Raw genomic sequence first — 17,339 nt, 5'->3', positions numbered from 1 at the left:
TAATACACCCCTCACATCCAGGACTGAACAACCTGAAACGTGGAATCAACAACAACGGGTGACCTAATTATGAGAGGTCTCCCTAACAAACAACATATGGATCTAAGATAGACTCTGATATTTGCACTATTCTTACAAAGGTTATCTAAGCTCTATCTCTAGCAAATGTGGAAAAAAAAATAGTTTTCAAAAACAAAATTTAAATACAGTTTTCAAAAATTGCAATTAATTAGACCATTAGTTTTTCTTTTTGAAACACCCCTTAGTTATTAGTTGAAGTGATATAAGTTTGATTTTTTTTCTTTGAAATGGTGTTTGATTCCTTAAGCAATGTCTTTTGAGTTTTATGGATGGAAAAAATATTATCGGCTCGAGTATAACTTACGAAAAAAATCAATAAGCATTTATTGATTATATTTCAAACAGATAATCCACGACGAGGAACTGCTGCAATAGAACCCAGAAATGCAAATACACAAACTGCACTGAGCACACACAGAGAAGCATTCAAAGAAGATGCAGATTCAGCCACCGCCACCACCCTCTCAACGCACCTTCCACCACCACCACCACCACCACCCTCTTCTTCCTCTTCCATCTTCTTCCCTCGGAATCAATTGCAATTTCTCTTTCAAACCTTTTTTCCTAACTCCAACCAAACACCTCCCTATTCTTCCTCTGCACTCCCAATCTCACACCACTGGTACTACCACTACAAACTCAGCAACATCTCACATGCTTTCAATTCAACTTCATATTATTCTCACAGTTTTTGATTTTTGCAGTTGCTTCAGCTACATCAGCAGCTACCGATGAGTCTGTTTTGGACAGTGTCAGTGAGGGAAACAAGGAATTAGGGTTCGTTGATGTTGGCTATGTAGCTGGTGTTCACGGTGTTCAAGGCGAGATTCGTGTCAAGCCGGTTACCGATTTTCCCCAACTACGATTTTCCACTGTACAATGATTCAATTTAGTCTCTTAGTTTCTTTTTCTAACTGTTTTGTTTTGTTTTGTTTTGTATTTTAATGTTGGAGGGTGGTTTTGTTTGATTTACTAGCCTGGGAAAAGATGGTTGAAGCACAAGGCTTTGGGTGGAGAAACCGTTCGACAAATTGAGCTCGAAGAAGGTAGGGAGCATCCTGGCCAGAAGTGCTGGATAGTCAGATTCAAAGGAGTTCATACAGTGGAGCAGGTAAATAAATGCGACGAACCAACTCATTAAATGCTAGTTGTAGCAAGACACTATCTAATGTATCAAGAACACAATTCAAAGTAGTTGAAATATATCATATGAATAATGTATAATGCTTGATGTAGTAGTTTTTAATCAGGATTGGACAAAACGACTCAGGCTATGTTTAGATATCCGTTGTCACGTGTGTAAACATATGTTAGCACTTACTTCGAGGCAAAAAATGTATAGAATTCTTCCTATGGATTGAGATGTAAGTTCATTCACGTTGCAATCAGCTAATATCCAGACACACTTAAACATAAGTCACACAAACAAAATCTAAAGTATATATCACAAGTCAAAATTAAAATAGGGTGAAGGTATTGGCGTATAGGAAACTAAGGTGTGCATAGAGTAGGTAAATAATCGGGTGAAGCCTCTATGAGCAAGTGATTGTGGCTATGTGAAGTCCTTATTTAGAAGAATGAAAATTGAAAATAGAGAAATGGAATAATTAAATAAGGTGTATCCAATAGTGCTTCTTTAGTTTCTTTTTGCTTAACAATTTAAGCTTATTTGATAGGACATTATGGAATTGTTTGCTATATGTAGCCAACTCCATTTGATGGAAAAGGGCTTTGGCTGTTGTTGACTTTAAAATGTCTTTTACGATAATTGGTAAAATAAAAAGAGCAAGAAAAGAAAATTATTGAATCATGCGATTTAATAACTATGCATGCAGGCTAAGTTGCTTGTTGGTTCCACCTTGGTTGTGACGGAAGAAGACAGGCCAGAACTAGAGGAGGGTGAATTTTACACACATGATCTAATTGGGATGAGTGTTTTCATTAAGGTTTGCACTAATCAATATTCTAGTGTGTGCATTTGTATGTAAGAAGACAAATCTCTTTCTCCTCTCCTTATTCATTATGTAGACTTGTTATTGAGTATCACCTGTTACTCAAACTAGATTATCCGTCTTTTCTTGATCAGCTGTTTTTCTATTGTATTTTTTAGGCCTGTTATGATTTGGTGATTCTTACTGTCGAGCTATCACAACAGAAGTGTCAACTGCTTTCCATATTAATGCATAACCTTTCAATGAACAAGATTCATCCTTTTTGTTATTGAATTTGTTCTAGATACATATCTGCCTGCTACCTGTTCATGTGTACCAACAATTCAGCTGGTGAAATGTTACTATTTTGACTTTTATGAAAGGCTGCTATTATCAATAACCTAGTGATATATATATATATATATCTATATATATATATACATACATACATGCACATATATATATATATATTGTCACCTTATTGTTAGTTTTTTTTCTTTCTTAAAATGTAATACTTTAAGGTGTTGACCATGCTTCTTCGTATCAGGAAAATGGAAAACTTTTGGGAACTGTTATTAATGTTTTCAATAGTGGAGCCAATGATCTGCTACAAATTTCACTTGATTCATCTTTTGATATGCTTGATGAAAGTGGCGCAAGGTCAGCACAAATACAAGCATCTGATCAGCTTGTTTTGGTACCTTTTGTTGAAGCAATTGTTCCAGATGTTGATATGAAAAGAAGAGAGATGCATATTACCCCGCCCAAGGGACTCCTGGAAGTAAACTTACGATTTGATGAACGATCCAAAAAAGAAAGGCGCCAACTTGTGAGCCATACTTATCTGTTACTTTTAGGGCAATCATCTATCATTTAGATATAATTTTATTACTTCTTTTCCCCATTTGCATGAAAACCATGCTCACAGATTCACGTTGCCAGCCCGAATGGAATTAGACTTTCATAATATGGCATTCTGTTGTCCATCCTAACCTAATAGTTGTACTTATATAAATTGCGTTCTAAGTTGCCTTTTATGGATTATTTTCTCTGTTATGATTGGAACTGATACTTTATTAGTTTTTGATAATTCCCTGGCATATTTCAGGAATGGAAAGAAAGGAAAAAGTTTCAAAAGCGACTCATAGCAGCCAAAAAGAAGCTCAGTGAGATGGAGCAACAACATGTATTTCATGGATATGGATCTGGAGAGAAAGAACAGTGGAGCTTGCTTAGTAATCAGATTGTTGGTGTAAACTCCAAATTGCTTCTGGAGGCTTTACAAAGTCTTGAAAAACCAGCTAAGAGGTAAGTTAATGAAACAACAAACAAAGCCTTTTCCCACCAGACAGGGTTGGCTACATGAATCAAATGAAGTCATTGTGTTCTAATCCAAAACTAACTCTTTACCAATGCCATTTAATTTAGATCTTTTTAGTGGTTTTATGTAGAGTCTTTAATTGGTCTATAATATGATACAGCTGGTTCAGACACCATTGATTTTATTGAAGAAAAGAAGGAACTCTGCAACCATACAAGTCTCCCAAAACATTTGAGAGGTCCTAGAATCTTCTAAATCTTTCTGATTACTAATTGATCAAAGACCCCTCTGCCACCAACATGCCTAATTCACTGACTAACTAACTACCATTCTGTTGGATACTAACTAACTATACCTCTAATTATCGGACTATGATACTCCATTTGATCAAATTTTCTAACTGGAGACTCTACTAGTCTTCTTAAAACCATCTTAGGTGAAATTCTACCAATTTTCTGCAATTGATGCCACTCCAACTTTCTCTATAATGTGAACCAGGGTTATTAAGTTCCGACACCCTTTCCCCACCCCTGTAAAAAGGAAAAAAAAGCAATGTTCTTTTGTGGTTAATATCTGACATAATGTTGTCATTTTATACATTTTATTCAATTCATATTCAAAGGTAGTTGATGTACTAGGTTTAGGACATGTCTATCATCCCTAACTATGCTAAACTGTTAAATGATAGGAATTAGGATTTAGGACATGTTAACATCTTATTTAATTATTCTCTTTTTTGAACTTTTCCTCACTGCCATTATTTTTTTATGACTTTAATGTCACCACTTCTCAGCCCTTTATATTGAGAAAGGAAAATTTCCTTTTATTCATCTCTTATTTCATTTAACTTTTTTAAATCAGATGGAATGCACCTGAGTTGTCCAGTGCCGTAGAAGCAAAGCTACAAATATCAGAGGAATCTTTCTTAACTGGAAGCAAAGACAAGTTGGTTAGACATATCAAAAAGGAAGAGAAGGGACTTAAGCTATTATCTGAGGGAAAAATGGCTATTGTCTTGCTCTTGCATGAGAAAGAGAATCATGGGTGTGTTTCGGACCCTCACATTGATCAGAATGAAGCAACTGACAATTCATCACTACACGTGCTTCAAAAGTTACTCAGTGATCATGAAAAAATTGTAAAGGTTGTATATTTTGTGTATTATTTACTTATGTATTTTTGGTAAATAATCTTATAAAAATTCATGGTTGTGAAAATCTAGTTGTTCCATTCGATAGATGTTTTTATAATTGAATTTCAACAGAACAATAATCAGTGCCTTTTAGGAGTTATCATGCAAGATATACTAAATAGCCTTTCTTCATCTAATGGGTTTCCATTTTCGCAGGTCAAAGATCGTGCCTCAGTGCCTTTGATTTTGGTTTCCTCAGCTCAACAAATTCAATCTTTAAGAAATCTGTTTACAAGCAATAATCACTTTGAATTTGACTCTGAAAAGGTTCACATCAAATCAAGGATCTCCTTTTTATTTTGTATTATCTTGTTTAGATATGTATTCAAGTTTGTCACTGGTGTATATCTCTTATTGTATCCTAAATTACATATTCTCAAGTTTCAGATTTTTGTTGTTGAAAGAAAAGGTTCATATAACTTGAGTTTCCAAATTATCCTTCATCTCGAATTCTACTTTACCTTTTAGTATGATCTAAAATGTTTTGTCTTGTCTCATTGTCAATATTGGATTATGTGCATTCAACCATACAGCTGTAGTGGTTTAGTCCAAGGAAGGGTAAAGGATGGCACATTGTTATCTCATTGGTTGGAAACTGAGAATTTGTAGTAATGCTGACCTTTAACTCACTTTCCTTTGAAGATGTTATATGTACCATAAATAATACTATGCTACACCGGAATGGTGAAGTGGTGGTCCATCTGCAATTCACTTTCAATTTGCACATGTTTAAGTAATTTGCCCTTTCATTTTAAAATGGAGTTCTAGTGCCAAGCTCTTTTCTTGCTTAGATAATTAGCTTTCTGTTTTTAACCCTCTTGCAGGTATGGTTTTTGGAGGAAGAGAAGCTGCCAGTTGTTAGCAGTTTGCTGGAAGGGCAAAACAAATACAAGATTTTAATGAAGTCACCTTGGGAAATACTCGAATCTCCTGTTGGATCAGGAGGGTTGATTAGTTTGTTTTCAAAACATGGCATTGCAGATGATCTTATGAACATGGGTGTTGAATACATTGAGGTTAGATTACTGTTTTCCTTTACACCATACATTGAAATTGATGCCTGATTATCTATTTACTTGTTTAGCTGCAACCCGCAACTACAAAGGGAGGAGGGCAATGAACTTTTTGTGAGGTTTTAATTGCTGATTCATTTGTGTTCTACATTCTTGCAGTTATGCTGCCCAAATGAAAGAATTTCTGGTGGAAACTCACTACTGCTTGGGTTGGTTAGTTCACGGACAGCCAAAATTGGGATACAAATTTCACCTACAATAGCTGATCTAGATGAAAATTTTGACATGATATTATCGATGGATTTTGTAAAGAAGTTAACGAAGCAGAGCAACAAGCTCCAATTTGATGCAACCCCAAAGACAAATTCCTATGTTGAGAAAGTTGATAAAGACTGGGTTACAGTCACCTCTACCACCCCCAACTCATATGAGCTCTCTTGTAGTATATATAATTCCTTAAACTTATGTTCTTTAGATCAGGTTTGTATGGTGCAGGTTAGAGAGTAATATGACAAATTGCATTGATTTAGTGATGAAATAGAACTTCAGAATGTATATGATGGAACGAAAGAGCAAAAGCCAAGAAAAAAGGATATGCATATATATGTGGGCTTATCATGTCCCTTTGAAGCTCAGGAATTTTAGATGTGGACATGAGATTCAACAACATTGCATGAGTGAATATTGCTAGTGGGCTGGATATGAATTTCAGTCATTGATGTGTAACTTTGTTGTAAATTATATAGATATATATTCTTTTTCATAGTATCTTCCTTCTTGGTAGGTGAAAATTAATTTGCTATGCACACTTTGGTAAAAAAATAAAATCCAATCTAAATATAAAAAAGTTTAGGTTGAGTTATTGGGTGAATTTAGGTCAAACTTGATTCTTGGGGATGAATTGCTCCTATTGTTGTCTTTGAGGATGAGTCTTCCAATTAATTATGCTGGACTTGGTTTCTTAATAGTTATTTTAGTCCCTCAAAGTTATAGGATGGGTCACTCTACTATGGTGAGTTTCATCGTGAATTTCTACTTATACTCAAATATGCACTTGCTCACAGAAGTTTTTTTCAAAACTAATTTTAATTTAAAAATCAATTATTGAAGAATTTTCCGTGAGTCTTTTACTAGAAAGTGTCATGATTTAGATGGTTAAAATATTATTTTTTGAAAAAACTAATTACACTATGTCGGCACAACAACGTCTTCAGAAGCAACAAGATGACTAAGCTCTGAAAGGGTCATGGAAACGGCTAGTGCAACTCCAACGAAGCGAGTTTGTCAGCACACATGTTAGCGCCACATGTCATAAGAAATATAGTATCTCCATCAACTAACAAAGCTCTATAAATTCAAAAAAAAAAAAAAGCTCTATAATATATTTTATTTATTTCAAAAAAATTTATTATTTTTTAATTCAAAAAAATATTATTTTATTTTTAACTCTCCTTTAAGTATACTTGCTCCTCCTTCTTCATCTTCGTCTTCGTTTACTGCAATAAATTAAAACCCTAAAATTCACACCTTCCCCTTTTTCTTCCCCTCAGTGGAACACTACACTGCTCTGGCCAATTTCCATCGCAATTCAATACGCACCGTTTCAGGACGCACAAGCTCCATCGGAGTAGCCACCGTTTCCGGTAACACTCACTGTCACAGTAGAAACTGAATTCAAATGGGATCCGAAGCATTCCAAGCAGTTACAATCTATCGCCAGCTTCTGAAGGCGGTGAAGAAGCATATTGGGAAGGGAGAAAGCAAGAGGCATTTTTCAGAATTCGTAACCAACGAGTTCCGTAAGAACGTTAATCTCAATGATGCTGTGGCTCTTCAGCAGAAAATTAAGCTTGCCCGTGATTATACTCTTCTGCTTAATGGAGTGCACCATCAAAAGGTATTAACTTTCTTTCTGTTTGTTGCATTGTTTTTAGGAAATGGTCATTTGTGTATAACCTTGTGGTGTAGTAGATTAGGTTAGGAGTTAGGACATTGATTGATTACAACAGTTCTGATTGGTCAAATGAGGCATTTCGAAGAGGTTATTTGCGCTTATCTTAAATAGTACAATCGCTTGAGCAGGTGTTTGGTTAAGCTTATACAAGTAGTTCTTGATCTACCTATAAGCTTATTTGGATAAGTTAAGTTTCTCAAATAAGCTTATGAAGTTATGCAATTGGTGCGTTAGGCTAAATAGCATAATTAAGCGCTTATGATAACAATCGCCTATCGCAGAAGCGCTTATTCTTAAACTAATTTGAGAATGTTGCTGATTGCTGAATTAAGTTAAAGCTAGGTTGTTATTGATAAGCATGAGCTCTTATTCATAAGCTAATCTGGACAACTAATGAAAATAAGCTCAAACCACTTTATGGGTGGGTCATAAGCTATTATTATAAGTTATTAAGTTCTCCCACACATATGCATAAGCGCTTATGCTATAAGGTAAACTCAAATAAGCTCTTCCAATGTCTGTCTATAAGCTTTTTTGAGCTTATTTATGTAAGTTTTTCAAAGAAGTTTTTGAATAAGTGATTATATGATAAATGCTTATTGACCGAAGTGGTTAATTAAGTTATTTACCCAAACATGCCTTTCTTTTAAAACTTATTAAGATATAAAGCAACAGCTTTAGTTATTGCAACATAAAAGTTTGAGGGATAGAAGAGGATGTTATGTGGTATTTGTCTAGTGATCAGCATCCAACTCCAGCTTCTCAAGAATTCCTCTGTAGATTTTGTCTTATTATGGATACCATGTTTTATGACTAAAAACAATTATAGTTTCAAGAAAAAATCACATTAGCTGGCTGGCGTTTTTACCATGCTTCAATGTTGAAAATTTTGCAGGATTTGCTTTTCTCGTACAATATTGCAGTGGATAGATCAAATGAAGTACAAAGGACTCTTGGAAAATCTGCTGCAAGTGTTGGTCTTCAGCTTCCTGTGGCTTATCAGCCATAATGGTTGGCAGTGTTAATTTTTGGCCAGTATGGAACATACCTCTGCACTTCTACACAGAAGGGGTTTTCATGCATTTTTGGTGATTTACCAGCCCAGTTGGTTTTGGTTGGTTGTTAGTTTAATGATTCTGAATGAAAAAGTTTTGTAGCTATTCATCAAGAACAGAAACTTGTGAAGAAAAAGAGGAATAAGGATCAGAGCTGATGAAAAAATTGTATCATTCATGCATTAGTTCATTTCTTTCTAATAACAAGAACTAATATCAGTTTGTAATAGCTCTGTGTTTCAGGCTAAGTATATGTCTTTTCATGTGTTATCACAGCAACTATTAACTTGCTCTTCCTGCCCAGTTATCTTCTTTGGGACACATATGTTGTTATCTGGAGAATTTTTAGTTTCTGATCTTTGCAATGGAAGTTCAGGTCTTGGCTTAGGTTATTGCCTTTTGGGATTATATGGAAATTATGGCCAACTCCCTTTAATAAATGCTTATCTAGAGACTTTTTTTGTATTCACGATGCCATAAAGTCTCACCGAGCGTACATATAATTTGGTGTTTGAAAATCGTCACTTGTGTTTTTTTGGTTCCCCAAAGTTTTTCATCTATACAAAAACTTGTTCCTGAAGTTATCAATTATACCCCATGCAGAAGTTATCAACTTGCTAACAATTATATAATTTTGAAGAAAAATTTGCAGACTAAAACAGTTTTGAGGGATCGAATTAGATAAATTACTCATTCTCCTTTTGAACATTTTTACAATATCAAACTTGAGTTTCAAGTTAATTTGATCACAGAATTTTGTTTGTGAAAAAATGTTTATACCTAATTCAAAATATTTGGATTTGATCCAGTCACATTCTGTTGTAGTGATTACTTCAAACTATAATATGAACGAAACTTCTGAAATTATCTTAAGAAAAAGAATGGAAAATGCCATCGAAGAGTGACTCGAGGGTTGGAAGTTGGAACATCAAAGATCGACGTGGAGCCCTCTGGTGCTATAAAAATCAAAGTGTAAAGCTTCAAGTGGCCAGGAATATCACTTGCCTCAAGAACAAACAACTGACAACTCTGTTGAGAAGAAATTCTAGTTAAACAAAAGCCTTGAAAATCAGAGGGAAGTAAGAATCAGGCATAATTGCTCGTGCCTTGAATGTGAAGTATAAAGCCCCATCTTTACAACCCTGCATGGTTTTTTTGAGCTAACTAGCAGCCTTGTGAAGAAAAGAACCCAAAGTCTTTTTTTTAATCCATTACTCTTGTATAAGAACTCTACTTTGTACAAAAGACATGCAATCTCCTATTCGGTTTTCAAGTGTGAGTTTGGAGTCCCACATTGACCGACAATAACACACAGCGCATAGATGGCGAACGAGCAAATGAAGCCTATTGCCACCCTTCTGTTGGGGCTGAACTTCTGCATGTATGTCATAGTTTTGGGCATTGGTGGATGGGCTATGAACAGAGCAATAGATCAAGGTTTTATTATAGGTAAGAAACAGACCCTATCTTTCTGCCTTAGCATGTTGGGATCAACTTCTTTTCTTTTTCATCATAATCAATTCTGAAATTTAAAAGTCACTCACAAAAGCTTCTTCCCAGAATTGATTCTGACTTCAAAATCAATTGTAAAAGGGTTTTCGACATGCAAGTGAGCTTTTCTACAGCATGCTGATGTTGTTCAGAAATTATGCAGGTCCAGAATTACAACTTCCAGCTCATTTTTCACCCATATTCTTCCCAATGGGAAATGCTTCCACTGGATTCTTTGTGACATTTGCTTTGATTGCTGGAGTAGTTGGTGCTGCATCAGCAATCTCAGGAATCAATCATATCCGTTCATGGACTGCAGAGAGCTTGCCATCTGCAGCTTCAGTTGCTACCATGGCTTGGACTCTTACACTACTGGCCATGGGGTAAAAATGATCTATATTCTTCTTGCAACACCTAACTCCCCAAATTAAAAATTAAAAATTAAAATAGCATTGCCTTGAATTGATATACCAAACTATGCAGTATGATTTTACTGATCTAACTAGAATTCAATTTCTGCAGTTTCGCCTGGAAAGAGGTTGAGCTTCGAATCAGAAATGCCCGCCTGGTAAGATGGGAAACTTTATTTGCTAACTTTCTTATTGTCTATATATATAAGGGATGCATCACATGAGAAATGCTTTCTGATGTGAGATCGAGAGGAGTAAATCTCAGTCGTTAGATCTAACAATGACAGCCAGACTTTACTCTTTTGAAGAGCTCTGAAATATCCAATTTTGCAGAAAACAATGGAGGCTTTCCTGATTATCCTTTCAGCTACTCAGCTTTTCTACATAGCTGCCATTCATGGTGCTGCTGCTTATAGGAGATAAAACTTGAATGTTCAGGGAATGTTTTGTTTGGCTGTTGGCATGAGGGAATGTGCGTGTACTTTTTTTTTTCTCTTCCCAATCAAGACTTCCCCAACTTACAAACGTGGATGGAGAATTAGCAGATTGTGGTGTTGGTGTGGTTTGAATGACTGAATTTGTATGAATAAGTCATGTCCGAAGCAATAAAGGAGAACATTATGTGCACCTTTCTATTATTTCATTTCTTCTATCTTAGGAGTAAGCTGTAAGCATTGATCAAGGCAAGCTTCATAAACAGCACTAAGGGTGAAAACGACGCTAGTTGTCTCACCTTGATAAGTATCCATGTTTGGATCAACTTTTTTCTCATAATCAATTCTAACACTTGAATCTTCTCCCCATAATTGATTTTGACTTTAGAATTAATGGTAAGGGAAACCTAGGACAGAGACACATCTATGGAATTATTGCACCAAATGTTAGAACATTGTAAATCTGATTAACGTGATTTCATGAGCTTAACATGGAAACTAAGCATGTAACCAAACATCTCTTTTTTGAAGTGTAAATTTATAAAACTCAATTCAAACAGCACAACCAAGTTGTAGCTAGTTATGCATGAGACCATGAGTTACAATATAAATTTTCTCATAGAAGTTTCAGTACATAAATTGGCCTGTAGCTGCTTTACCATATAAAAGGGTTGTCTGAAAGGAAGACAAAATCTACAAATCCCAGAATTAACAGTGTAGTGTGAGAGACTAAGGAATCTTTTGCCGTAAACTGTTGCCAAAACAATAACTACAACCAGCCTCAATGTAATGTAAACAAACCTTATAGGGATTATATAGTTGGGCCAGGTTGCCCATCATATTGTTGAACATTTTAAAGGAGACACTCTATCAAAATATTACAAAAATTTTTTACGAAGTCCCTCCTAAGTCTTCACAAGTTTGGCGCATCAGTTGAGATCCTCATGCTTGTATTTCTGCAAGTAAAGCAAAATTTAGATGTTGTCAAACATAACATTATTTGCAAGTTCAAAATGTACATGGTGTTAGAAATACATCATAAAATCATTCATGTGTCATTCACCCAATAGCTTAAGCTTTTGGGATGGTTGGTTCATGGCATACTGGTACAGTGATATGCAGCTCAAATAATCCCTAAAATATAAACTATCAGAAAAAGTCATGTAACTTCAAAATGAACTGAGAGTGCATTTGTTTACAATTTTTTTCTTCCTAAAAAAATCACTTTTAAGATAACTTCTAAAATTTTGCAAGTTAGCCAGAGAGAAAGAACTTGACCATTAAATAACTTGAGATTTAAAAGAAATGTATCAATAAGCACGTCCCAACAAACTAGTTAACAAATAAAGAATTAGCATTAAATTGGTTTAAGTACTTTAGGGTGCAATATTTAGAAGTTAGAACTGATCCAACTGTCATGATAACTGATGTGTTTGTTCTTTTCTGTTGAGATGCATTGAAATGTCGTTCCACATCACCATTGCTAATTCCTATGCACATTCACCAACCGAAATACACTTGTTGAATCCGGCAAATGTGCATTCACGTTGCCCCAACACAAATGCAAACAGGCAATCAAGCTTTGTGCCCTTAGCATACGACTCTAGGAACTAATTGCAACTTGTTTTAAAAAGTAAATGATTTTTCAATATGCAAAAAGTAATATAGCTTTTATAATCAATACTTCATTTCTTCTTTTGGAGTGGACCACAGCAAGGAATCAGACCACATTTCTGAGAGTAAGAAGTAAGAACATTAAAAATCATAAAAAATAAGAATGGAAAATCTGAAGAGAAATTGGGATGTGGCAGTGGTATGAACAATTCCATCATGTGTTACTGTGGCTGTGAATAATCCCTTGAATAAAACATAAAATTGATAAGGAGAAGAGATCCTTTGTGAAAGAAAATATGGAAATTGTAAAGTCAACAACAAAGAAAGAGATAAACCATTAAGCTGCCTAATCCCTTTGTATGTATGTTACAGAAAACCCCTAATTAAAAGACAGTGCGCTTTAAACCAAACAAGCTAATTGTCTAATCTAACTCCAAAACAACTGCTTAGACAATAAAATCCTGTAAAAAACATGAGTATTGTGCTCCATCTAAAAGCACCAAACAGTATGGATTGCATATTGCCATACAAATTTAGCATCTTCACTTCTACAGAAACTTTTAAAGCTAGTATAGAAATTGGTCAAAAACCTATGACACACCCAGCATTCACCAAATACAGATGAACAATAATTATTGAATAAAGAAAACACCATCAAACTTCTCTATAATCATATAGAGATCATACAACATCAACAACCAAACAAGTTCGAAAAGATGTGACATGATAAACAGTCAACCACAAGTAAGCATATAGGAGAGAGCATATTTATGTTGACAAGTACAATCTTTTAAGTTGAAAGAGAGTTTCAAAAATAACTTCAAAGGTCAAACCTGAAATTATCTATTTGAACCTGACAGAACTTCAAATAACCCACAGCAACTCAACCAGGAAGTCTTTTGCACCATATTTGGAGCTGATGTTACACGAGGCTGCATATTAATTCAGCAATGGAAAAATAGATTTAAAATGATAGTTTAATAAGAAATCACAAACCATAATTGTGTGATGAAACTTGTATATATGAGAGAAAGAAAAACCTGATTTTCAGAGAATTCTGGAGTCTGAGAATTCTGAATATGTTTAGTGCCATTAGTAAATTCAGTAGAAGGACTAGCAGATGATGGAGTTAACACTTTACTATCATGTTCCATTGGTATAGATTCCTCCAAACTTGACGTTGCAGCATTCTTCTCATCAGTTAAGGGATATGCATTATCCTCATTTTCCTTCATAGCAAGATTGGTCACTTCTACAGGAGGGACAACTGACTTCTCTAGTGACACACTTCTAGACCCAGCATCACCATTTTCTACCTCAGGCACAGAATCAGCAGCCTTAAGTGAATTATCAGAATACTCAGCAGCTGACTCACCCGGCTCCTCAATCAATGCACTTTCTGTAGTCGAAATCAATTCTGAAGGTTGTGAAGAATCCGAGGATTTAACCAACTCATGACATGCAATTTCCTCTTCAAATGAATGATTATCATCATCCTTTGAGTTCTCCTCAGCAAGGGATTCACCATTTGAAGTAACACCGTTCTTCTGATCCTCATAATATGGTGATTCCTTGGCAGTTTCACCGTGCTCAAAACTTTCATTTCTTCTCTCGGAAATCTCCTCAGATTGCAAATCTCTTTCTATCACAACAACACTATCCTCCTTTTCAACCAAAACTTCATCAATCTTAACATCATCAGAGACTTCTTCCACGGAATTGGCCTCAGTAGCAAATTGTTGAGCAGCTGATAGGTCTACCTCTTCCACCTCTTCACTCCCATCATTAAAAGGATGATCATGGTCACCATGTTCATGATGTGCAGGTGAACCACTCTCACCACCATCACTTCCTTTCTCATCTAGGGACTTCAACTCATCATCTCCTACCATTTTTTTTTTTCAGAAAATCAGTCAAACTATTATCAAAGCAAACCAACCAAAATTGAAAAATACCCAGATACCCAATTACCCCAAATACAATCAACCAAAGCTTTATAGTCCCAAAAATTGAAAAAGAAAAAGAAAACCTAAATCAAAATAATGAAAAACAAGAACAATTAACAGATACCCATCTACCCAAATTGACCAAAAATTCAATCTTTAACAGCAAAAAAGGACCCATCCATGATTAATTGCCAGATAGACGCACATGCAATCAGAACAAATAAAAGAAGTTAAAAAAAGAAAAGCAATTAGGAAAAAGCAGCAACCTTGAGGATTACTAGTTGATGGGTTGATGTTGTTTTGTTGCTCCTTCTTTTTCCTGGCAGCTTTTCTCTTCTTAGCACCTGAAGGCATGATTGAGGTTAGTTAGGAGGCACAGTGTGTGGGCTCTGTCTGTGTCCCCTCAGTGTCTCACTGTTAAAGGAGAAGGTGCAATCTTGAAACAGAGACAGTGAGAAAAATCCAAGGAGAAATCTTCAGTAACTGTTGATGGATCAGTGGAACAGAAGGTGAATCTCTTTCACCAGGAAATAGCTATGGTTTCATCCCCTTGTGTTGTTGTGGATATATACAGTGAGTGACAGCCAGGGCCGGCCCAAGGGCCAAGCCACCCAAGCAAGGGCTTTAGGCCTCCAAATTTTGTTTATATTACCAAATAAAAAAAGGCCTCCAAATTTTTCTTACTAAGTAAAAAAGGCCTCAAAAATTTTAATAAATAAAGATTTCTTTGGATAAAAATGTCTCACTTTTAAAGTTTGCTTTAGGCTTCATTTAGTATTGGGCCGGCCCTGGTGACAGCGAAGGTGGTGCAGGTGAAAAGGGTGAGAAAATTGTCTCGTGCTTACAGTGTAAAGGTTCAAACTTGAATCATCTCACCGCTAAGAAAACTTTCAAAGTTTTTCTTTTTTTTTTGAAATAAGAAAAGTTTTAATGTTGGAAATGATGAATTTAATTGTAATAAATTTAGTTATATAATGCACTAAAATGTATAAGTATTTATGTGTTATATAATGCACTAAACAAATAACGTATTATGCACTAAAAGTCTAAAATGATTAGACTAGACAGGAGGCTGTATATGGCGGGACTCCTTGAGCATTTAGTTAACGGTTTAATTTTGGAAAATTGCGTATGAAGAATGATTTGTTTGAAGAGATATACTTACTTAATAGTATCTCTAAATCTCAAGAGGATTAATCTATTTGCTATTAACTATAAAAATATTTAGGAAACCAAATTATATGTCAATCATGGAATTAGACTAACACTATTATGGCATCTTTGTTTCTAGCTAAGAACTAAGTTCTTAAGTATTTGAGAGAGCTTACGTAGAGACCTTAAATCACTCAAGAGGATGATTTAGTCCACCATAGTGGATCAATATGATCATTTATAAAAAAAAGTTTTTTTTTCCTCAATTATCTTAAATTCTATTAGTTCACTGTCTATAATAGGTTAAATCACCACGAAATCGCCCTTTATACGTGACTTGGACAGTCCCTGTAAATTCTATTAAACATAACAAATATCATAGGTAAATTAATATAAGAAAGTATTGAAGATAAAATACAATAATAATAATATGTGATTGGATAGTATAATGTAACTATCAAATGGAGGGTATTTTGAGGTTTAAAAAGGAGTTTAATAGTTGTTAGTGTAACTGAATTTTACATTGATATAAAATGTTATTTTTTATTTAAAGGTATATCAATAAATAATATTCAAAACAAATTAAAAATTATTAAATAAATTTAATACTCAAATAATTTAAAGAATACAATTTTAATTTAAATATTGACTCTTTTGATCTTCTTGTGTCTTACTACTTCCCCAATAACAGCTTTTTTAACATCTTCCATGACTTTGTGACTAATCTAAGATACCTTTTCTCAATATTCTTTCTAGGCTCTAAGCTATTAGTAACAAAATGCAAAGAATACTTTACGATGACGTCACGACGATGGGGCACAATAGAGGTGCCGTTGCGGAGGGTAGCAGAGGAAGAGGTGGTGTTGCGGTGGAATCAAGGGAGGGGGGAGGAAGGGCAGTTAAGGAGAAGGTAAGGGAGAACGTGAAATGGTGGGGGAAGAGGCTGAGGTGACGTCGTAGGGGTGGCGCCTCAGAGGACCTGGTAGCGAGGGAGAGAAGGTGAGGGTTTGAGGTTTGAGAAAGTGAAAGGATTATAAAAAATGAGGTGGCGAAAATCATCATTATTTAAACGCTATTATGTAGGTCCATGAAATAGGATGAATCTAGTTCACATTAGCGTTTGTTAGGACCAACTCTAAGTTGGCTGATGTACACATGGGCATGCTCATTAAAAGTTAGAACCCTTTCTCATACAAGGGCTAAAATTAAGCCATTTTTTTAAAATGCAGGGATGTTTCTAATTTTACTTCAGCAATCTACTAGAATCAAAATTAGCCTTGTATTTCTCATTTTATAGTGAAAAAACATAGTTAACTCTTAAATTTCTATTATTGTGTACTTAAAAAGTTAGCCTTTTCAAATTTTGAACCTTTTCTTAATAAAGTAAATCATTTGCCGAAACTCCAAGTAGACTAAATTTATGCAAGTTCAGGATCTATAAAAAAATCTTAAGAACTGATAAAATATATGTTGACAAAAAAACCGATACTATTGACTGTAACAAAGCAAATAGTATGTTTACCCGACATTAAATTCGTACATTATTTGTCATTTGTTTTTGTACTGCTCTCTGTTTTGTCAAAAGAAGAAGAGACAGAGTTAGAGAATTAGATTTCCCACCCCTGTTTTAGATTTCCCACCCCATTTAAAAGTGGGGAAAAACCAATATTGTCCCTCCGTGTTTTAGTCCGAAACTTCAACCTTCGGATCAGTACGAAACTTCATCCTTCGGATTAGTATGAAAC

General features: G+C 35.0%; 4 protein-coding genes across 4 annotated transcripts; 3 read left to right on the top strand and 1 right to left on the bottom strand.

Moving 5' to 3' along the window:
* The first annotated feature begins 397 nt into the window (after positions 1 to 397).
* LOC130712116 (uncharacterized) lies at positions 398 to 6,306 on the top strand. The gene is made up of 10 exons (XM_057561957.1): positions 398 to 703; positions 786 to 955; positions 1,058 to 1,192; positions 1,917 to 2,027; positions 2,560 to 2,841; positions 3,121 to 3,320; positions 4,195 to 4,477; positions 4,682 to 4,792; positions 5,350 to 5,541; positions 5,698 to 6,306. Exons 1-10 carry the CDS (start codon positions 517 to 519, stop codon positions 6,043 to 6,045), a joined length of 2,019 nt encoding a protein of 672 aa, XP_057417940.1. The 5' UTR covers positions 398 to 516; the 3' UTR covers positions 6,046 to 6,306.
* A 707-nt stretch (positions 6,307 to 7,013) lies between these two features.
* On the top strand, positions 7,014 to 8,898 carry LOC130715740 (uncharacterized). The gene is made up of 2 exons (XM_057565857.1): positions 7,014 to 7,435; positions 8,388 to 8,898. The coding sequence occupies exons 1-2, from the start codon at positions 7,217 to 7,219 to the stop codon at positions 8,499 to 8,501; spliced, it is 333 nt and encodes a 110-aa protein (XP_057421840.1). The 5' UTR covers positions 7,014 to 7,216; the 3' UTR covers positions 8,502 to 8,898.
* An 848-nt stretch (positions 8,899 to 9,746) lies between these two features.
* LOC130711484 (membrane protein PM19L-like) lies at positions 9,747 to 11,075 on the top strand. The gene is made up of 4 exons (XM_057561122.1): positions 9,747 to 9,996; positions 10,202 to 10,421; positions 10,561 to 10,606; positions 10,782 to 11,075. Exons 1-4 carry the CDS (start codon positions 9,870 to 9,872, stop codon positions 10,869 to 10,871), a joined length of 483 nt encoding a protein of 160 aa, XP_057417105.1. The 5' UTR covers positions 9,747 to 9,869; the 3' UTR covers positions 10,872 to 11,075.
* A 402-nt stretch (positions 11,076 to 11,477) lies between these two features.
* Positions 11,478 to 15,025, bottom strand: LOC130711483 (uncharacterized). The gene is made up of 4 exons (XM_057561121.1): positions 14,709 to 15,025; positions 13,537 to 14,381; positions 13,330 to 13,428; positions 11,478 to 11,838 (listed from the first exon to the last, which is right to left on the bottom strand). Exons 1-3 carry the CDS (start codon positions 14,794 to 14,796, stop codon positions 13,336 to 13,338), a joined length of 1,026 nt encoding a protein of 341 aa, XP_057417104.1. The 5' UTR covers positions 14,797 to 15,025; the 3' UTR covers positions 11,478 to 11,838; positions 13,330 to 13,335.
* Positions 15,026 to 17,339: the final 2,314 nt, after the last annotated feature.

This window comes from Lotus japonicus, chromosome 4 (assembly GCF_012489685.1).
Source record: "Lotus japonicus ecotype B-129 chromosome 4, LjGifu_v1.2".
NCBI lineage: Eukaryota > Viridiplantae > Streptophyta > Magnoliopsida > Fabales > Fabaceae > Lotus > Lotus japonicus.
The sequence above is the reverse complement of the archived record's forward strand: the minus strand, read 5'-3'. Positions and strand labels throughout refer to the sequence as shown.